A 23,106-nucleotide genomic window follows, 5' to 3' on the forward strand; every position below is an offset into this window, starting at 1 on the left:
TATGAGATTCCTAAGGCACTAACATTGACATTATACGTACAAATACAGCATTTTCAGTATAGGTTAATTACCAAAAAAAAAAAAAAAAAAAAATTACGTAACCTACATATAGCTGCGGAGAATTCTTTCAGCGTAATACCTAATTTGATACTGTAAATAACCACAAATACCGTATCGGATGCAAAACTCCAATGGTACATGTACATGTATAGTGTGGTGCTTTAGGTGAAAATCGCCTCCTGCATGGGTGTAGACTCGCAAGCCACTTTGCTCATCATTGAACAGGGGCGGGAGAAAAAGGACTGCCTGGTGACTCTGGGACAGCTTGTGTATCTCAAAAATGCTATTACGTAATAATGTCACATGCAAATGATGCGGAGTTATAGTCAAGAGTTCAGAGTCAAATTTAGTTAAAGACATGCATACAGATCTATCTATAGCTAGCCAACAATGTAGGTTTTTTATGAGTATGCTCTGTGAGGAAACAATCCTCCTCAAAGTTTCGGAAGCACCGACTAGTTTTATATCATTTCTTGAGCTTGAGCATGTCATTTCTTTCACACAATGTGCTATCTTACCCTTATAGGTAAATTTGCTCGATCCTTGTGCCACAACTTGTGGATTAGCATGCATGGAACAGCTGATGGACGTAGAAATCTTGGCAGCCCTTCTTTGAACCGAGTGACAGCAATTTGAGACAGCTTGTGTCTGACAACTACTGTATGACTGTAGCAATTCAACTGCATGCTGCCCTCTGCTGGTCTCTTATATGACTATTATATCCTATATAATTATAGCTGAATGCCTGATGTTGTCATCAATCTTCCCTTTTCTAGCACTAGCATCCATTCTCAATCTGTATAGCTAAGAATCCCGCGAGCACTTGTACATGTTGTAGGCTACGCAATTCTACTACTTTACACTATGTTTGGATCAGATAAGGTAGAAAAACAACAGAAGTGGTTCATGTGATTTCTACATTGAAGTCAATCTATACATATACTGGCTCTGAAGCAATCTTGTGTTTCGCTCTGAAACTCCCGTGAAACCCGGAAACTTATTGTATCCAATGCATGCTTCTTAAAGACCCCTCCAATTAACACTTAACCTAGTGCCCCCTGATGGTGAGTATCATTTGGAAAATGTTATCGTGAAGTACATAAACATGTAGCTAGAGGTGTACACACAGAATCCTTGTGTACAGAGCAGATTACAAAAGGACCGTCTTACGCTGGGAATCACATCTCGTGCAAGTTTGCAAAGCATGACCTTATATGCAAAACCGATAAAGTGGGTCTGCGGGCGAGTGTTAATTGAGCTGACGGTGCACTTTTACTAGCACATAGGTGAATAATTAAGATTTAAAAGCTACAGCTAGCTAGTTAGCTATAGGCCTGGTAATAAGCTCTCTCTTCTAAGAACCCCAGTAAGACTCCCTATATTGCAAAAACAGAACGCCTAGTATGTTTTAGTGTAAATTTGCAAACTTTCTCCGTACAAAGTGACTGGATATGCTCCATGGAGCTATAGTAGGGGATATCCCCCTTTCCTGTATGACACCCTGCTGTTGTGCTTGTGTTCTCACTATTGGATGTGGTTGAAAATGTAGAGCAGTAAATGTCTGTATTGTGCAATGTACATTCATATTGTGTTGTCACTGTCTCCACTCTTGCAGGATGGGGACACTCCACTCATGGAGGCAGCCTACGCTGGACAGGAAGATACAGTAAAAAAGCTTCTCTCATCAGGGGCTTCCGTTCTCTGCACTAATGAAGTGAGCACATGTACTTTATAGACTACATAATTATTGCAGTACCCATGAATAAAAAGTTCCCGTTCCTGTTTAATCGCATAAAAAAACCAATGAACTCATTGTTGTATTATGCAAAAACGCTACCATTTCCACGCATGTGCAGAAAAATTGCTGAGTAAGCAGAATCGTTAATTTGTGATTGTGCATGCGTGTGTACAGTGTCGTTAGCTTGTGTATACTACAGTATAGCTGATTGTGTAGTGCTTTAATCCTCTTAGTTAGCCGTTTCCCCAGTTGTTCTCGGTCTCGCATCAGAGGAGGAATGCCAGGGTCAAAAGGTCACTAATTAAAACACCACGTGGCCCTATGTTTTATATGTAAAACTGAGTTACCCTCGCGCCACTGAGTTTATACACCACCAATAGCTTGATCCTCTTTATAATCACAACAGAAATCGGTTGAGCTATCGCGCCCCAGAGGAATCAGCTTGAGAGAGGATATCCGGCCAGGATTTAATTGCAACCTTTGACCTTTTATTACATCCTTCGAAACCACAAGATATGGAAATTAGCCTTCCATGGCTAGGGTATAAATTTTGATGTACTGGCTTGCTGCACTTGATAGATCTAGGTATGATAAGCTTTCCAAGCAGACAAATAAAGAACAGAAGCGCTAAGCTGCTATATGCAGCAAAGGTCAAGAACCCAGAACAAGAATGTGTAATCTTTCATTAAATGTGACCCTATTGACCCTGGCGTTCCTCCTCTGGTCTCGCATCAGCTTCAAGACTAAGTTGCCTTCATGCAAGTCATCTGTGACCTGGAATGACCGTTTTTGAAGACCATGCATCGTCAGTTACTGACTGTCTGTGTACATTATACTATAATAGTACCGTATAGCGGGTATATTTGGAGGGTAAAAATGTTCATGGTTTTCGTGGATTAGACATGTACCCAAATTTAATATTGCAATACTGTGCAAAAAGGCACTATATTCCACGAAAATTAAATCCGCGAAAACCTTTCTTAAGGCATTTCCGCGAAAATTTTTACCCTTGAAATATATCCGCTATACGGTAGCTAGCTCATTGTACAAAACTAGAGCACTGAAGTGCTAACCCTCAGCTGTTGACATGAATCTACAGTAGCAACAGACTATTATAGGATCACTTCAGCTGTAAATATGTAGAGTTACCTTGAATAAAGGTCGCGTGTACTAGCTGTGCAAGTTTAGCTTTGCTCGCTTTTTTTTTGACAACGAAGCTTTAACATCGAAAGCTGCCACTATTAAAAGTAATAACTTGTTGTGTGTGGAGGCTATCCATGCTGTAAACGCAATGCTGTGGCATCCAGGTGAGTAGATTCACCTGTAACACCAACAGACTACTATACCCGTGGCCGCCCACGCACACCTCGGGTAATAATCATACAGTTATTGTATCATTGTGTAAATAATTTCAATTTTTCATGATGACGTCACCGTTTTATTCTATAACGAAGGAAGTGGCCGTTTGCATCCGGTTTAACGTTACTGTTTAATACATGCATTTTAAGGAACAGGAACGTTTTATTGATGGGTACTGTAGTTGCGTGACAAACAGCTTTACTACCTTTTACAGTAGTTAATGACTGAACAGAGCTGTCATTTGTACCTAAACCTAAACCTGTGTTGCCATGCAGTATTGCTGACAGAGCAATTAAAGTACACACGCCATACGCATTAGACCACTTTACCTCTTACAATATGTACGTCTCATCCCTTCATATGATCATCATCACAGGATGGACAGACTGCTCTGATGAGAGCCAAGAGATCATATCGCCCTGACCCTTCAGTAATAAAGCTGTTGGAGGAAGCTGCTGAATCACATGTGAGTCCATACCTCAATAATGCACACATGCACTGCATGATCATGCATGATGGTGTTTTAGTTTATTGTGCCGAATAATTAAATAGTGCATACATTATTATGTACATCGAATAAACAAGATTTCCGAGCATTTTGCTATTTTGACAATTTAAGATCATAATTATAAGCTCATACGTACTTTCAAATACGATTATTTTGTAGATTATTTAGTAGATTATTTAGTGCAAACTACAGTTCCAATACCTTATAGCTAGTAATTTCATAGCAGTTTTAATAAAATAACACAGACATTTGCAACATTTACCTAGACAGTGAATTGCTTCTACTTCTCTTCTGCTCTTGCTCATGCACGCTCTCTCCAGTGTTGAAAAGTCAGGTTTTGTCTTCTTTTGTACTGTGGTAGAGTGGTGGGCGTTTTCTGTCAGTACCGACAGGCTCTGGTAAGTCTACTTGCTTCCAGACGCTTGTTTGATGCCATCTCATGCAGTAAAATCAGTGCTCCTCGTATGAGCCTAGAGTTGTGATGGCGATTTCTGTCTCTTGACACTAAAAGTTTAATCAACCACGTGGGTGATCGTAGTACAGTAATGAACCTCGATTATCCGGCTTGGCAGTTTTCTTTTTAGAAAATGGGCATGTCCCTCAAATGCGCGTGCGCGGTACAGCTGTTACCATGGATACATGCCTGCTTATCTTCTGCGCATGTGCAGACAATCATGTGGCACTGCTGTTTATCAATAAAGTGGATGATTCAAGGCGTGGTTTATCTATTAGATTATCCGGCATATTCACTTATCCGGCCTGCTTCTGGAACCAATTAAGGTGTCCGGATAATTGAGGTTCTACTATACTGATAAATTACAAAGAGTTTTACTAACAAATTTACTATTGAATCCACCCACGCACAAATTGTGGTTACCAGGCCCTCTAGTGAGAGGGGCTGGGATCGAGGCTACATGGATATCTGCGTGTGTATTGTTATTGTACTACCGAGGGCAGTTCTATGTATTCCCTCGAGTTCTATGTATTCCCCGAGGGAATACATAGAACTGCCCTCGGTAGTACAAATCCAATATACACCCTTGATAGCCATGGTACAACTATTGTATGTACATCAAATAAACCTTACGATAATTTTTTGCTATTTTGATAATTTCAGATCATAAACTCATATGTACTTTTAAATAGTGTCAATTAACTGCAAACTACAGTTCCAATGTTACACAAATCCAAACAAGCATGAATACCATTACATGTGCCCCCCCACACACACACACACACACACATTCAGTCACGTCCGCAGTCTGTGCAGGTCCTACCCAAGAACTGGACTGTTATCACTGACACAGAAACGTGAGTGACTATTGCACAGTTGAGTCACTAGCTTTATGAATGTGAGTCAACTTTAGGAAGAAGCCAGTCTACCAGAACAAGGCAGCAGGGGAAACCCTCTCCACACCACCTGGATGTAAGTGTGTGCTTGTCCTGTATCCAGCACATGGTTCTGTGTGTTTATCTCCTGTGTAGATCCCCTGCACCAAACCTCCGCACACCCTGATGTCACTTTCTACGACGTGCCTCAAGAGAAGGAGTTCACCTCCAGTGGTGGCCATGCTGACTTTGATAATGGAGTGCAAGTGGCTGTTCCACCTAATGTTGTCCCAGCAGGGACCTCTGTGAGCATTAAAGTCCAACCCAGCCTTGCCTCCAAGGATGTGTTTGTGATGCCTGAGGGCATTCAGTCTGCTAGTCCGTCCTACTTGATCTCTGGTGAAGGTCTAAACGGAGAGGTGACCCTGAGCATGGAGCATCATGTACGTGTGTCCACCCATCAAGAAGCTGATGACCTCCTCTTTCTCCAAGCTGACTCGTCTCCCAAGAGATCTGGTTCAAAAAGTATGTACGAGTACCAGGAGGTACAAGAGGGGAGGTCAGAGTTCACTCCTGGAGGGAACACCGGGAGACTGACGCTGGGCACACGACTGAAGAACTTCTTTAAAATTGGCCGGAGGGGGAAAAAAGGTGAGTATTTGGAAATGTGAATTACTTCCAATTCAGCAAAATGCATGTACATGCAGGCAATACTGACAGTAACCTCTACACTGTCAGAGTCTACCGGTCTCCTCCACACACAACTGGGGACAGAATGGCTCTTGTCATTGTCAGCTACTTTAACCGTCTGTTTCTCGATGTACGTATATTGCAGTTTTGTGATTGTACGTAAATAACTGTTTACCTCCATGTGCAGTTCTTGCGGAGGTTTGAGGTTGACATCATTCCCCGAGAGTATCCACACTTGTCAAGTAGCCCTGCTGATAAGACAATCAAACAACCTCTTTGCTTTGTCCAAGTTGATGCAGTACTGGAGCTAGTCTGTGACCCAGCCTGGAGGAGTGTGCCTGACCAGAGAATGGTGAGTGCTTGATTTTGATCAATAGTTAGAAAAAAACAACGTTATATCGTAAGTGACTTTTCCGCACTTTTTTGTGTCTCCTATTTGCCATGTTTGCAGATTTCCCAAGAAGAAGTTGACCTGCCAGTGATTGGTAAGTTCTCACCAGAGGAGCTTCAGTGCTACCCACCCAGGATAGTGTGTCGGTTCTTCCCTGAGCAAGGAGCTGTCTCCTGCACCACATGCACTCTCTCACTGTATGGCTTTGACAAGCCAGTCAGTGTGGACATGGCACTGCTCACTCCTCAGAGATCAGTGGACACTAAACAACTCAAGGTGTCTCACTCAACCTCTGTTAAAGTCAATATATGAATGTTAGATACACTTCACTTGTGCCATCAACCCATTATCCTACACTTGTTAAATTTTGGCTAATGAATGTCCGTAAAATGTCCTTTACAGTATATGTTGCTTCCTTGAGACCTACGTCTGTACTGTGTGTACTGCATGTGGACATTCTCAATTCGTTATAATGCATGTACCGTATAGCAGGTTATTTTCGTACTGTAGAAGTTTTTGTATTTTTCGTATTGTACATAATAACATTATCATTCGAAAATTAAAACTGAGCGATAGGTTCAACGTCACTATCCTGAGCTGTACGAGTATTTAGAATACGAAATATTTGATTGGGCAGTTCATAAGAACATTTACCAGTATGTATGTGATTGTAGGAAGCCACTGAAGTACTGAGGAGAACAGTTGGTGAGATGACCACCTCACAGCTTGGCTCTACTGTGGAGAGTGTACTGTCACTAATGGAGAAAATGACAACTGCACTTCAGTGAGCTGTCTACTATTTTAATGGTAGCACTGTATTCACAATATCTCCCACCTCAGGTCATCTTCTCTGAGTGAGCTGACAGGCCACACTGACTCCATACGGACAGAGATAGCGTCTGTCCTTGTAGTGACCAGGAGGGTTGTCCAGGAGTGCACAGTACAGAGCATCAGTGAGAACATGGGAGCCAGTCTCTCTAAGATGGAGACTTTATCTCACCAGCTTTGTATGGTGGCTAAGGTCAAACTGAGAAACTGTCATGAAGGTGAGAACGTGTGTTTATGATATCAAGTGTTAGCTCTCATTCTCAATGGTACAGACCAGTCAGAGGAGACAGCTGCTCTTGTTGACTTGGTGGAGAATGGAGCTAATCTGTTGAGAGCTGTGGACTGTCTACTCAGGGACATCCACACACTCAGTGCAGTCAGTGGTAAGTGTACATTATTGTCAGAGTCTGTGCATGTATTGAGTATCTACCTATACCGTATAGCGGGTATATTTCGAGGGTATAAATTTTCGCGGAAATGCCTTTAGAAATTAAGGTTTTTGCAGATTTGATTTTCGTGGAATAGCAGCCTTTTTTCAGCATGCATGCATGCGATATTAAATTCGCGGTACATGCTTAATCCGTGACAACCATGAACATGTATACCCTCTATAGAGGGTATAAAATCAAAACATAATACCGTATAGATACGGTATTATGTTTTGATTTTAGATCAATGATCTCTGCTGCTCAACTGCAACCCCCCTCCCTCCGTTTCTTTTAGCTTCCATAACATGGCAGTTACAGTAGGATAACATGTTTGAATTTTAAATTTCAACAGGGGCAAACCAAATCCAAAAGGAGGGTGGCAATTAAAAGCCTCCCTAATTTCCCCCTGAGATTAATGAGATTAATATCCACGTACAGTCTTTTGTCGAAATTTGCTGTTTTTTTTCTTCCTCCCAGAACTTATAGCCAATGTATGTAGAGCTACAAAATGCATTTTTTTGTTTTGAGTTATGACCTCCTGAAAGAAGCTAGTGCCATATTCCTTTCCACTTCCACTGTATTGTACATAGGGTTCACATTACATGTACTGTACTTAGTGCTTCAGTGTGTGGTCGTATCATGCTCTAACTTTCTCTATTGTCATTGTATTGAACTGCATGCAATCCACGTACACCATTTCCTTTGCTGACCCTCACCCTATCCACACTACAGGCCTGGCAGAGAGGATAGACATTGAACACCCTCTACTCAACAACGAGATTGAGACAACAGAGTTCGTATATTTGGCGGCTCATTTTGACAACGTGATAATGTACTCTCAGATGTTGGGCCTCAATCGTTCTCAGCAAGCTAGTGTGAGGCAGCTCCTAGTTTTATATGACATGCAAACGGCCATGATGGAGTGCTTATCTCTGTGGCAGAGGAGTAACCCAGCTGCTGCAACTTATAGAACTCTTCTGAAACTACTCATAAGAATGAAGAAATATAACATTGCGAATGATGTGTTTAAACATTGCCTAGAGAATAGTAAACTTACATAGTACATGTGTAGCGTATCATTTGTATTTTAGGTTAGTAGAGTTTGAATGCACATAATTATTTGGATAATGTAATCTGACTATGAATTGTGAATCACATTGTTATGGTGGTCATGTACTGTCATGCTCCCTCATGATTGTTATGCCTTGATGCGTATGGTCCATGCGGAGGGGCACACAGTCATCTGTTTGTGTGTGCATGTGTGTGTGTGTATTCCAGCTGTAACTGTTCCTTCTATTAGCAGTATCAAGAGTAGATCTAGATAAGAGTACTCTTGGCAGTATACAAACATCATATCACCTTCTAGGTATAGGTTTGTTGAGGATTTTGGAGTAATTTTCTGAATAATTATTATGTAAAAAGAAAACTGCCAAGCCGGATAATCGAGGTTCCGGATAATCGAGGGCCGGATAATCGAGGTTCTACTGTAATAACATTGCGTAACTAGCAATAATAGAATTAGTGATCTTTACCAAATCACTAAAGATGCTGACATAGCGTATTTAAAATGGACATACGTGATGCTGCCAGGGCTGGTAACTTGAGTGCTTTACAACATACCATCAAGAGGGGAGATGATGTCAACAGTGTGGATAAGGTAAGCTGGTTTGTGGGTATGTAGAGCTGATTCGTATTAAGCTGTGAAAGTGTCGTGCAGCCGGCCGGCTTACGATGTTATGCTGAGGGTAAAGCGTTCCACCATAGATAGTAGAGCTAGAGGAGATCTAGAGGGATTGGAAACACAGGGATTTCCCGCGGTCCATGCGTGTCGCACCGGAAATAGACAGGAAGTTAAAGGGGCCAAAAGAGAGTGAACAGATAGCTAGCTAGCTGTCTCTGGCCCATAGTAGCTACTAACATAGCTACTACATACATAGATCTGAACTAGGTTCTTTGGTTGCTGTACATCAGAATGAGACTTTTCTCTGTTGCATTGAAGAATTACACATTCTATAGCTAAGACCTTAACAAACCTTCAAAGAACAAGACATGCACTCACAAAAAAACTATAGTACTAGGCACAGCTCATGATCATATAGACTGCATACTTATTTCTTAACATTATGATACACACAATCACAAAGGATGCATGGAGAAATAATGATGTTTACAAACACAAAACATAAATTTTGTAAGTCTGACGACGTTTAAGTAGTGGTGTATTTCCGTCATCAGGTCACTACACAGCGCTTACACGACCAATCGTAATGAATAACAGTGTCCCTTCCCTCTGTTATTGGCATGCCAAACTTTTCCAAAGGAGTACCCTGGGAAAGCAATTTACGGGTAAGTTTGAATTAGCATATTTCCAAAACGTTAGCAAGGAAAAACTTTTCTCAAGGCACATCGGGATCATTAGGCAATATGTAGACCTAAACAGCAGTGATGTGCAATGTATTGTTAACCAGCAACTCCCCCGCAAACAAATGTACTTACGAATTCTTCTTTTCACACTTTTATGTTAATATTCAACAATAAACAGCATAATCTTAGCTATGCCTAAGGCATATTTCAATGCTTCCTCTACACTGTGATCACTCTCAAGCAACCATAGCTACTTCCTAGCTCAAGATATCCCCCCACAAAATTTCATACCTTCAAATTCCCAGCTAAATACATATAAAATAGTGCTACATGGACCTCTGATGATCAAATAAATTAGGTAAATGATGTAAACCATGCATTTACTATGGATAATGTACATACATACTAGCTCTGCCAGTGCTTACTGCAGTTTTCTTCAGTTTCTTCTCCTCTGTCTTTGCAGCTGGCTGCAATCAATCGCAATCAACGCTTGCGCAATGCAACACACATGGTGTCAGAATTCCCAACGGCAAGTGCAATACATTGGTCACCTGAGATGTTTCCAATCCCTCCCTTCTACTATCTATGGTTCCACTAGGTATTTACATAAAATGAGTATTATATCTGTAGCAGTCTAGCATGCTTGCAGAGTGTAGTGACAGATGGTGTGACTTTGTTAACTGACTTGAGAGGTTATAATGGTTTTTGAAGCACAAGCAGTCCATCTTGTGGAATGTCTTATACGTTTGGCCATAGATTATAGAGGAGACAATTTTCTTGAATGTCCTCTTTGGTAGTGGTTCAGTGAACGTGCTACAGTCTGCCGATGTAAACCCTGAAGAAGCATCATCAGATGCACACAATCTGAGATTAAAAACAATATCAGTTTGAGATAACAGTTACCTTGGGTCTTTCAACTGACACTTCCGTCGTTTATTCTCTCATAACTCTTCCCCAAAAAACTTGCCGATCCATTCGTAATGAAGTGTACAAAAGCATGTAGTAACATTAAAGGGTCACTTCTAGCCTATATATACATTTGCTACTTCAACACAGAGGAGGAACTCCAGGGTCAATAGGGTCACGTTTAATGAAGGATTAAACATTCTTGTTCTGGGTTCTTGACCTTTGTTGTATATAGCAGTTTATTTGCCTGCTTACTATACCTAGATCTATCCAGTGCAGCAAGCCAGTGCATCAAAATTGCGATATCTTGTGGTTTTGAAGAATGCAATAAAAGGTCAAAGGTTGCAATTAAATCCTGGATCTCCTCTCTCAAGCTGATTCCTCTGGGGCGCGATAGCTCAACCAATTTCTGTTGTGATTATAAAGAGGATCAAGCTAGAGGTGGTGTATAAACCCAGGGGCGCGAGGGTAAACTCAGTTTTACATGTAAAACATAGGGCAGCGTGGTGTTTTAATTAGTGACCTTTTGACACTGGCATTCCTCCTCTGACTTCAACACATACATGGGCCACGGTGGATTTCAGAGATGCGGATGTGGTTGCATTTTTATGGTTTTGTTAGCTTGTACAGTGACGTAATACATTCCATTGTGAAATGATTTCTCGTAAAGAGTGCTCAGACGGACACCAAAGGTGCGGCTGATTCATGAGACTAGTTGGCAGCTAGCTAGCTACATGTGGCCTTTATTACGTAGTTGCCTGAAGTGATCCGTACCAGGAACAATTGAATAGGGTCAAAGTAGAATTGTGACTGGGTTGGTTGTTGACTGGCTCTGAATCCAGCCTGGCAGGAGCCATACTTTTCTAAGTCTAAGACTCCAGGCTTCTTTGCTGTGATCCCAGTCTCCACAGTGCATGTCTCATGCATGTACGTTGTTAGTTTAGTTTTATTGCTTTTGAGTTGCTGTGCTAGTCATACATGCTACATGCACTGCAGTATAATTATATCACTCCTCTGGTTTCTTTATTGTTTAAATAGAGGCTACAAAAGATGAATTAAAGTTATACATTCTAACAACAAAGCGCATCATGGGTAGTTGCGCATTTTTTGCTCATTGGCAATCCCGTTCCTTTACTTTATTTATGCAAGGCCGTAGCAAGCGGTCAGGTTTTGGCCTGACCACTTTTTGTAGCTGGGTAGGTAATGGTGATCATTCTTGAAATTGCATGATCGTTTCCTGGTAATGGTTGCCGATATTGTGCTGATTGGTGAGGAAAAGTTATGACCTTTTTTTAGCTAAAATTCACCGCTGTAGACAAAAGTGTTCATAGTAGAATGAAAGCACCACAGGTGCTGATGCCTCGGTGGAGATGCCAAAGCTACATAAGCTTTTATACATACATTATATCATGATGAACATTTTGCATTAATTAATTTTGCTGCATGCAAACTCGAAGAGTGGGTAATGATCGACCACGATTGTTGTTAAAAACGAAAGTCTAAAATTAATTGCTGCATCATCAGCAGCTGCCAATAGCTAGCGTTCTAGTGCAGAGCTAAGTACTAAGTAGAGTAGCAACACTCGGTAAACAAGTTTTGCTACGTGCTCTTCTGAAAAGGCTGCAATGGCATTCCAAGTAAGCAAAACTAGGCATAACTCGAGAACGAAGCTTTATTTTGCAAATCCAAGAGAACATGACTAGAAGCATAGAAACTCTTGCTCGCAGCTGTAGCGGTCTACACAGACACACACACACATGCACACACACACTATCGTATCCCTTGCTTGCGCATGCGCACCGAGGCATAAAAACAGTTGACCTTTAATTGTAAGTTGGCCTGACCACTTTAAACTTGCTTGCTATGCCCCTGTTATGGTCTATCACACATAATTATGTGTTGTCAAAAGTTACTGTATGCTCTCACTTTTGTAGGATGGGTGGACTCCACTGTTGTGGGCAGCCTATGGAGGTCACACTGACTGTGCTAAAGAGCTGCTCTCCTCAGGAGCCGTGGTGGACCTGGCTAACAAGGTGAGTATCTGATACTAAACTGATGTGTCTATAGGCAGCATGTTCGTGACCATCACATCCTTTACTAGTGATGGTTGTGTGGTCCCTATGAGATCCCTAAGGCACTAACATTGACATGATCTACTAGTGTGTCGTACTGCATGTCCTTAATTTGTATGTACATTCATTGAGGTGGCCGGTATTTATTGTTTAAATAGAGGCTACAAAAGACGAATTAAAGTTATACATTCTAACAACCAAGCGCATCATGGGTAGTTGCGCATTTTTTGCTCATTGGCAATCCCGTTCCTTTACTTTATTTATACAAGGCCGTAGCAAGCGGTCAGGTTTTGGCCTGACCACTTTTTGTAGCTGGGTAGGTAATGGTGGTCATTCTTGAAATTGCATGATCGTTTCCTGGTAATGGTCGCCGATATTGTGCTGATTGGTGAGAAAAAGTTATGACCTTCTTTTAGGTAAAATTCACCGCTGTATCAAAGTGTTCATAGTAGAATGAAAGCACCGCAGGTGCTGATGCCTCGGTGGAGATGCCAAAGCTACATAACATAAAGCTGCTAATAGTTTTTATACACACATTATATCATGATGAACATTTTGCATTAATTAATTTTGCTGCATGCAAACTCAAAGAGTGGATAATGATCGACCACGATTGTTGTTAAAAACGAGCGATGCCAAAGTCTAAAATTAATTGCTGCATCATCAGCAGCTACCAATAAGCTAGCGTTCTAGTGCAGAGCTAAGTACTAAGTAGAGTAGCAACACTCGGTAAACAAGTTTGGCTACGTGCTCTTCTGAAAAGGCTGCAATGGCATTCCAAGTAAGCAAAACTATAGGCATAACTCGAGAACGAAGCTTTATTTTGCAAATCCAAGAGAACATGACTAGAAGCATAGAAACTCTTGCTCGCAGCTGTAGCGGTCTACACAGACACACACACACATGCACACACACACTATCGTATCCCTTGCTTGCGCATGCGCACCGAGGCATAAAAACAGTTGACCTTTAATTGTAAGTTGGCCTGACCACTTTAAACTTGCTTGCTATGCCCCTGTTATGGTCTATCACACATAATTATGTGTTGTCAAAAGTTACTGTATGCTGTAGGGTGGGTTGACTCCACTCATGAAGGCAGCCAGTAAAGGTCACACTGACTGTGCTAAAGAGCTGCTCTCCTCAGGAGCCGTGGTAGACCTGGCTGACAAGGTGAGTAAACTGATGTGTCTATAGGCAACACGCTGGAATTATTAGCATTTAGGTATTATTTGCATGTACGTACAATTATAATGGACATTGCCTTAAAACCACCTCTATGTTGAATAATTGTTGACAAGAATTCCATGGAATTGATTGGATTGACTCATTATTTTGGTTTGTGTGGATTTTAATCTGCCGTCACTCAACTGCTCGCTTGCTGAAAGGTTATAGTTAGTGTTATGTAATTTCGTACGTGGGTGGATGACGTCAGAGGCACCCACTCTATTATAGTAAATATTGCCAACCCCTTTCCTTTACCTTCTTTATGGTCTATCACACAGATGTGTTGTCAAAAGTTACTGTATGCTCTCACTTTTGTAGGATGGGTGGACTCCACTGTTGTGGGCAGCCTATGGAGGTCACACTGACTGTGCTAAAGAGCTGCTCTCCTCAGGAGCCGTGGTGGACCTGGCTAACAAGGTGAGTATCTGATACTAAACTGATGTGTCTATAGGCAGCATGTTCGTGACCATCACATCCTTTACTAGTGATGGTTGTGTGGTCCCTATGAGATCCCTAAGGCACTAACATTGACATGATCTACTAGTGTGTCGTACTGCATGTCCTTAATTTGTATGTACATTCATTGAGGTGGCCGGTATTTATTGTTTAAATAGAGGCTACAAAAGACGAATTAAAGTTATACATTCTAACAACCAAGCGCATCATGGGTAGTTGCGCATTTTTTGCTCATTGGCAATCCCGTTCCTTTACTTTATTTATACAAGGCCGTAGCAAGCGGTCAGGTTTTGGCCTGACCACTTTTTGTAGCTGGGTAGGTAATGGTGGTCATTCTTGAAATTGCATGATCGTTTCCTGGTAATGGTCGCCGATATTGTGCTGATTGGTGAGAAAAAGTTATGACCTTCTTTTAGGTAAAATTCACCGCTGTATCAAAAGTGTTCATAGTAGAATGAAAGCACCGCAGGTGCTGATGCCTCGGTGGAGATGCCAAAGCTACATAACATAAAGCTGCTAATAGTTTTTATACACACATTATATCATGATGAACATTTTGCATTAATTAATTTTGCTGCATGCAAACTCAAAGAGTGGATAATGATCGACCACGATTGTTGTTAAAAACGATCGATGCCAAAGTCTAAAATTAATTGCTGCATCATCAGCAGCTACCAATAGCTAGCGTTCTAGTGCAGAGCTAAGTACTAAGTAGAGTAGCAACACTCGGTAAACAAGTTTGGCTACGTGCTCTTCTGAAAAGGCTGCAATGGCATTCCAAGTAAGCAAAACTATAGGCATAACTCGAGAACGAAGCTTTATTTTGCAAATCCAAGAGAACATGACTAGAAGCATAGAAACTCTTGCTCGCAGCTGTAGCGGTCTACACAGACACACACACACATGCACACACACACTATCGTATCCCTTGCTTGCGCATGCGCACCGAGGCATAAAAACAGTTGACCTTTAATTGTAAGTTGGCCTGACCACTTTAAACTTGCTTGCTATGCCCCTGTTATGGTCTATCACACATAATTATGTGTTGTCAAAAGTTACTGTATGCTCTCACTTTTGTAGGGTGGGTGGACTCCACTGTTGTGGGCAGCCAGTAAAGGTCACACTGACTGTGCTAAAGAGCTGCTCTCCTCAGGAGCCGTGGTGGACCTGGCTAACAAGGTGAGTATCTGATACTAAACTGATGTGTCTATAGGCAGCATGTTCGTGACCATCACATCCTTTACTAGTGATGGTTGTGTGGTCCCTATGAGATCCCTAAGGCACTAACATTGACATGATCTACTAGTGTGTCGTACTGCATGTCCTTAATTTGTATGTACATTCATTGAGGTGGCCGGTATTTATTGTTTAAATAGAGGCTACAAAAGACGAATTAAAGTTATACATTCTAACAACCAAGCGCATCATGGGTAGTTGCGCATTTTTTGCTCATTGGCAATCCCGTTCCTTTACTTTATTTATGCAAGGCCGTAGCAAGCGGTCAGGTTTTGGCCTGACCACTTTTTGTAGCTGGGTAGGTAATGGTGGTCATTTTTGAAATTGCATGATAGTTTCCTGGTAATGGTCACCGATATTGTGCTGATTGGTGAGGAAAAGTTATGACCTTTTTTTAGGTAAAATTCACTGCTGTATACAAAAGTGTTCAAAGTAGAATGAAAGTCTAAAATTAATTGCTGCATCATCAGCAGCTACCAATAGCTAGCGTTCTAGTGCAGAGCTAAGTACATGTACTAAGTAGAGTAGCAACACTCGGTAAACAAGTTTGGCTACATGCTCTTCTGAAAAGGCTGCAATGGCATTCCAAGTAAGCAAAACTATAGGCATAACTCGAGAACGAAGCTTTATTTTGCAAATCCAAGAGAACATGACTAGAAACCTATAGAAACTCTTACTTGCACTTGATTCATCCTTGAGCAGCTGTAGCAGTCTACACAGACACACACAGACACACAGACACACACACACACACACACACACACACATGCACACACACACACTATACCGTATCCCTTGTTTGCGCATGCGCACTGAGCCATAAAAACAGTTGACCTTTAATTGTAAGTTGGCCTGACCACTTTAAACTTGCTTGCTATGCCCCTGTTATGGTCTATCACACATAATTATGTGTTGTCAAAAGTTACTGTGTGCTCTCACTTTTGTAGGATGGGTGGACTCCACTGTTGTGGGCAGCCTATGGAGGTCACACTGACTGTGCTAAAGAGCTGCTCTCCTCAGGAGCCGTGGTGGACCTGGCTAACAAGGTGAGTATCTGATACTAAACTGATGTGTCTATAGGCAGCATGTTCGTGACCATCACATCCTTTACTAGTGATGGTTGTGTGGTCCCTATGAGATCCCTAAGGCACTAACATTGACATGATCTACTAGTGTGTCGTACTGCATGTCCTTAATTTGTATGTACATTCATTGAGGTGGCCGGTATTTATTGTTTAAATAGAGGCTACAAAAGACGAATTAAAGTTATACATTCTAACAACCAAGCGCATCATGGGTAGTTGCGCATTTTTTGCTCATTGGCAATCCCGTTCCTTTACTTTATTTATGCAAGGCCGTAGCAAGCGGTCAGGTTTTGGCCTGACCACTTTTTGTAGCTGGGTAGGTAATGGTGGTCATTTTTGAAATTGCATGATAGTTTCCTGGTAATGGTCACCGATATTGTGCTGATTGGTGAGGAAAAGTTATGACCTTTTTTTAGGTAAAATTCACTGCTGTATACAAAAGTGTTCAAAGTAGAATGAAAGTCTAAAATTAATTGCTGCATCATCAGCAGCTACCAATAGCTAGCGTTCTAGTGCAGAGCTAAGTACATGTACTAAGTAGAGTAGCAACACTCGGTAAACAAGTTTGGCTACATGCTCTTCTGAAAAGGCTGCAATGGCATTCCAAGTAAGCAAAACTATAGGCATAACTCGAGAACGAAGCTTTATTTTGCAAATCCAAGAGAACATGACTAGAAACCTATAGAAACTCTTACTTGCACTTGATTCATCCTTGAGCAGCTGTAGCGGTCTACACAGACACACACAGACACACAGACACACACACACACACACACACACACACATGCACACACACACACTATACCGTATCCCTTGCTTGCGCATGCGCACTGAGCCATAAAAACAGTTGACCTTTAATTGTAAGTTGGCCTGACCACTTTAAACTTGCTTGCTATGCCCCTGTTATGGTCTATCACACATAATTATGTGTTGTCAAAAGTTACTGTATGCTGTAGGATGGGTTGACTCCACTCATGGAGGCAGCCAGTAAAGGTCACACTGACTGTGCTAAAGAGCTGCTCTCCTCAGGAGCCGTGGTGGACCTGGCTAACAAGGTGAGTATCTGATACTAAACTGATGTGTCTATAGGCAGCATGTTCGTGACCATCACATCCTTTACTAGTGATGGTTGTGTGGTCCCTATGAGATCCCTAAGGCACTAACATTGACATGATCTACTAGTGTGTCGTACTGCATGTCCTTAATTTGTATGTACATTCATTGAGGTGGCCGGTATTTATTGTTTAAATAGAGGCTACAAAAGACGAATTAAAGTTATACATTCTAACAACCAAGCGCATCATGGGTAGTTGCGCATTTTTTGCTCATTGGCAATCCCGTTCCTTTACTTTATTTATACAAGGCCGTAGCAAGCGGTCAGGTTTTGGCCTGACCACTTTTTGTAGCTGGGTAGGTAATGGTGGTCATTCTTGAAATTGCATGATCGTTTCCTGGTAATGGTCGCCGATATTGTGCTGATTGGTGAGAAAAAGTTATGACCTTCTTTTAGGTAAAATTCACCGCTGTATCAAAAGTGTTCATAGTAGAATGAAAGCACCGCAGGTGCTGATGCCTCGGTGGAGATGCCAAAGCTACATAACATAAAGCTGCTAATAGTTTTTATACACACATTATATCATGATGAACATTTTGCATTAATTAATTTTGCTGCATGCAAACTCAAAGAGTGGATAATGATCGACCACGATTGTTGTTAAAAACGATCGATGCCAAAGTCTAAAATTAATTGCTGCATCATCAGCAGCTACCAATAGCTAGCGTTCTAGTGCAGAGCTAAGTACTAAGTAGAGTAGCAACACTCGGTAAACAAGTTTGGCTACGTGCTCTTCTGAAAAGGCTGCAATGGCATTCCAAGTAAGCAAAACTATAGGCATAACTCGAGAACGAAGCTTTATTTTGCAAATCCAAGAGAACATGACTAGAAGCATAGAAACTCTTGCTCGCAGCTGTAGCGGTCTACACACACACACACACACATGCACACACACACTATCGTATCCCTTGCTTGCGCATGCGCACCGAGGCATAAAAACAGTTGACCTTTAATTGTAAGTTGGCCTGACCACTTTAAACTTGCTTGCTATGCCCCTGTTATGGTCTATCACACATAATTATGTGTTGTCAAAAGTTACTGTATGCTCTCACTTTTGTAGGGTGGGTGGACTCCACTGTTGTGGGCAGCCAGTAAAGGTCACACTGACTGTGCTAAAGAGCTGCTCTCCTCAGGAGCCGTGGTGGACCTGGCTAACAAGGTGAGTATCTGATACTAAACTGATGTGTCTATAGGCAGCATGTTCGTGACCATCACATCCTTTACTAGTGATGGTTGTGTGGTCCCTATGAGATCCCTAAGGCACTAACATTGACATGATCTACTAGTGTGTCGTACTGCATGTCCTTAATTTGTATGTACATTCATTGAGGTGGCCGGTATTTATTGTTTAAATAGAGGCTACAAAAGACGAATTAAAGTTATACATTCTAACAACCAAGCGCATCATGGGTAGTTGCGCATTTTTTGCTCATTGGCAATCCCGTTCCTTTACTTTATTTATGCAAGGCCGTAGCAAGCGGTCAGGTTTTGGCCTGACCACTTTTTGTAGCTGGGTAGGTAATGGTGGTCATTTTTGAAATTGCATGATAGTTTCCTGGTAATGGTCACCGATATTGTGCTGATTGGTGAGGAAAAGTTATGACCTTTTTTTAGGTAAAATTCACTGCTGTATACAAAAGTGTTCAAAGTAGAATGAAAGTCTAAAATTAATTGCTGCATCATCAGCAGCTACCAATAGCTAGCGTTCTAGTGCAGAGCTAAGTACTAAGTAGAGTAGCAACACTCGGTAAACAAGTTTGGCTACATGCTCTTCTGAAAAGGCTGCAATGGCATTCCAAGTAAGCAAAACTATAGGCATAACTCGAGAACGAAGCTTTATTTTGCAAATCCAAGAGAACATGACTAGAAACCTATAGAAACTCTTACTTGCACTTGATTCATCCTTGAGCAGCTGTAGCGGTCTACACAGACACACACAGACACACACACACACACACACACACACACACACACACACATGCACACACACACACTATACCGTATCCCTTGCTTGCGCATGCGCACTGAGCCATAAAAACAGTTGACCTTTAATTGTAAGTTGGCCTGACCACTTTAAACTTGCTTGCTATGCCCCTGTTATGGTCTATCACACATAATTATGTGTTGTCAAAAGTTACTGTATGCTGTAGGATGGGTTGACTCCACTCATGGAGGCAGCCAGTAAAGGTCACACTGACTGTGCTAAAGAGCTGCTCTCCTCAGGAGCCGTGGTAGACCTGGCTGACAAGGTGAGTAAACTGATGTGTCTATAGGCAACACGCTGGAATTATTAGCATTTAGGTATTATTTGCATGTACGTACAATTATAATGGACATTGCCTTAAAACCACCTCTATGTTGAATAATTGTTGACAAGAATTCCATGGAATTGATTGGATTGACTCATTATTTTGGTTTGTGTGGATTTTAATCTGCCGTCACTCAACTGCTCGCTTGCTGAAAGGTTATAGTTAGTGTTATGTAATTTCGTACGTGGGTGGATGACGTCAGAGGCACCCACTCTATTATAGTAAATATTGCCAACCCCTTTCCTTTACCTTCTTTATGGTCTATCACACAGATGTGTTGTCAAAAGTTACTGTATGCTCTCACTTTTGTAGGATGGGTGGACTCCACTGTTGTGGGCAGCCTATGGAGGTCACACTGACTGTGCTAAAGAGCTGCTCTCCTCAGGAGCCGTGGTGGACCTGGCTAACAAGGTGAGTATCTGATACTAAACTGATGTGTCTATAGGCAGCATGTTCGTGACCATCACATCCTTTACTAGTGATGGTTGTGTGGTCCCTATGAGATCCCTAAGGCACTAACATTGACATGATCTACTAGTGTGTCGTACTGCATGTCCTTAATTTGTATGTACATTCATTGAGGTGGCCGGTATTTATTGTTTAAATAGAGGCTACAAAAGACGAATTAAAGTTATACATTCTAACAACCAAGCGCATCATGGGTAGTTGCGCATTTTTTGATCATTGGCAATCCCGTTCCTTTACTTTATTTATACAAGGCCGTAGCAAGCGGTCAGGTTTTGGCCTGACCACTTTTTGTAGCTGGGTAGGTAATGGTGGTCATTCTTGAAATTGCATGATCGTTTCCTGGTAATGGTCGCCGATATTGTGCTGATTGGTGAGAAAAAGTTATGACCTTCTTTTAGGTAAAATTCACCGCTGTATCAAAAGTGTTCATAGTAGAATGAAAGCACCGCAGGTGCTGATGCCTCGGTGGAGATGCCAAAGCTACATAACATAAAGCTGCTAATAGTTTTTATACACACATTATATCATGATGAACATTTTGCATTAATTAATTTTGCTGCATGCAAACTCAAAGAGTGGATAATGATCGACCACGATTGTTGTTAAAAACGATCGATGCCAAAGTCTAAAATTAATTGCTGCATCATCAGCAGCTACCAATAGCTAGCGTTCTAGTGCAGAGCTAAGTACTAAGTAGAGTAGCAACACTCGGTAAACAAGTTTGGCTACGTGCTCTTCTGAAAAGGCTGCAATGGCATTCCAAGTAAGCAAAACTATAGGCATAACTCGAGAACGAAGCTTTATTTTGCAAATCCAAGAGAACATGACTAGAAGCATAGAAACTCTTGCTCGCAGCTGTAGCGGTCTACACAGACACACACACACATGCACACACACACTATCGTATCCCTTGCTTGCGCATGCGCACCGAGGCATAAAAACAGTTGACCTTTAATTGTAAGTTGGCCTGACCACTTTAAACTTGCTTGCTATGCCCCTGTTATGGTCTATCACACATAATTATGTGTTGTCAAAAGTTACTGTATGCTGTAGGGTGGGTTGACTCCACTCATGAAGGCAGCCAGTAAAGGTCACACTGACTGTGCTAAAGAGCTGCTCTCCTCAGGAGCCGTGGTAGACCTGGCTGACAAGGTGAGTAAACTGATGTGTCTATAGGCAACACGCTGGAATTATTAGCATTTAGGTATTATTTGCATGTACGTACAATTATAATGGACATTGCCTTAAAACCACCTCTATGTTGAATAATTGTTGACAAGAATTCCATGGAATTGATTGGATTGACTCATTATTTTGGTTTGTGTGGATTTTAATCTGCCGTCACTCAACTGCTCGCTTGCTGAAAGGTTATAGTTAGTGTTATGTAATTTCGTACGTGGGTGGATGACGTCAGAGGCACCCACTCTATTATAGTAAATATTGCCAACCCCTTTCCTTTACCTTCTTTATGGTCTATCACACAGATGTGTTGTCAAAAGTTACTGTATGCTCTCACTTTTGTAGGATGGGTGGACTCCACTGTTGTGGGCAGCCTATGGAGGTCACACTGACTGTGCTAAAGAGCTGCTCTCCTCAGGAGCCGTGGTGGACCTGGCTAACAAGGTGAGTATCTGATACTAAACTGATGTGTCTATAGGCAGCATGTTCGTGACCATCACATCCTTTACTAGTGATGGTTGTGTGGTCCCTATGAGATCCCTAAGGCACTAACATTGACATGATCTACTAGTGTGTCGTACTGCATGTCCTTAATTTGTATGTACATTCATTGAGGTGGCCGGTATTTATTGTTTAAATAGAGGCTACAAAAGACGAATTAAAGTTATACATTCTAACAACCAAGCGCATCATGGGTAGTTGCGCATTTTTTGCTCATTGGCAATCCCGTTCCTTTACTTTATTTATACAAGGCCGTAGCAAGCGGTCAGGTTTTGGCCTGACCACTTTTTGTAGCTGGGTAGGTAATGGTGGTCATTCTTGAAATTGCATGATCGTTTCCTGGTAATGGTCGCCGATATTGTGCTGATTGGTGAGAAAAAGTTATGACCTTCTTTTAGGTAAAATTCACCGCTGTATCAAAAGTGTTCATAGTAGAATGAAAGCACCGCAGGTGCTGATGCCTCGGTGGAGATGCCAAAGCTACATAACATAAAGCTGCTAATAGTTTTTATACACACATTATATCATGATGAACATTTTGCATTAATTAATTTTGCTGCATGCAAACTCAAAGAGTGGATAATGATCGACCACGATTGTTGTTAAAAACGATCGATGCCAAAGTCTAAAATTAATTGCTGCATCATCAGCAGCTACCAATAGCTAGCGTTCTAGTGCAGAGCTAAGTACTAAGTAGAGTAGCAACACTCGGTAAACAAGTTTGGCTACGTGCTCTTCTGAAAAGGCTGCAATGGCATTCCAAGTAAGCAAAACTATAGGCATAACTCGAGAACGAAGCTTTATTTTGCAAATCCAAGAGAACATGACTAGAAGCATAGAAACTCTTGCTCGCAGCTGTAG

The 23,106-nt window shown here is 41.6% G+C and overlaps 2 protein-coding genes across 3 annotated transcripts in view; both read left to right on the top strand.

The window, feature by feature from the left end:
- The window catches only part of LOC135333670 (uncharacterized), a 99,154-nt gene that overhangs the window by 7,370 nt on the left and 68,678 nt on the right, over positions 1-23,106 (top strand). Inside the window, exons 8-19 of one of the 2 annotated variants that reach the window (XM_064528677.1) lie at positions 1,676-1,774; positions 3,534-3,623; positions 4,915-4,976; positions 5,033-5,091; positions 5,151-5,645; positions 5,702-5,814; positions 5,872-6,036; positions 6,136-6,351; positions 6,750-6,859; positions 6,916-7,121; positions 7,176-7,286; positions 8,064-8,492. In XM_064528677.1, the coding sequence (XP_064384747.1) occupies positions 1,676-1,774; positions 3,534-3,623; positions 4,915-4,976; positions 5,033-5,091; positions 5,151-5,645; positions 5,702-5,814; positions 5,872-6,036; positions 6,136-6,351; positions 6,750-6,859; positions 6,916-7,121; positions 7,176-7,286; positions 8,064-8,392 (2,055 nt within the window). In that variant the 3' untranslated portion in view covers positions 8,393-8,492. Of the gene's footprint in view, positions 1-1,675; positions 1,775-3,533; positions 3,624-4,914; positions 4,977-5,032; positions 5,092-5,150; positions 5,646-5,701; positions 5,815-5,871; positions 6,037-6,135; positions 6,352-6,749; positions 6,860-6,915; positions 7,122-7,175; positions 7,287-8,063; positions 8,493-23,106 lie in introns of those variants that run through there. The other variant, XM_064528678.1, reaches the window with a different exon arrangement.
- Positions 22,682-23,106, top strand: part of LOC135333045 (serine-rich adhesin for platelets-like) — a 60,901-nt gene continuing 60,476 nt past the window's right edge. Inside the window, exon 1 of the mRNA XM_064527978.1 lies at positions 22,682-22,696. Coding sequence (XP_064384048.1) covers positions 22,682-22,696 — 15 coding nt within the window. The remainder of the gene's footprint in view (positions 22,697-23,106) is intronic.

Source organism: Halichondria panicea, chromosome 3 (genome assembly GCF_963675165.1).
Source record: "Halichondria panicea chromosome 3, odHalPani1.1, whole genome shotgun sequence".
Lineage (NCBI taxonomy): Eukaryota > Metazoa > Porifera > Demospongiae > Suberitida > Halichondriidae > Halichondria > Halichondria panicea.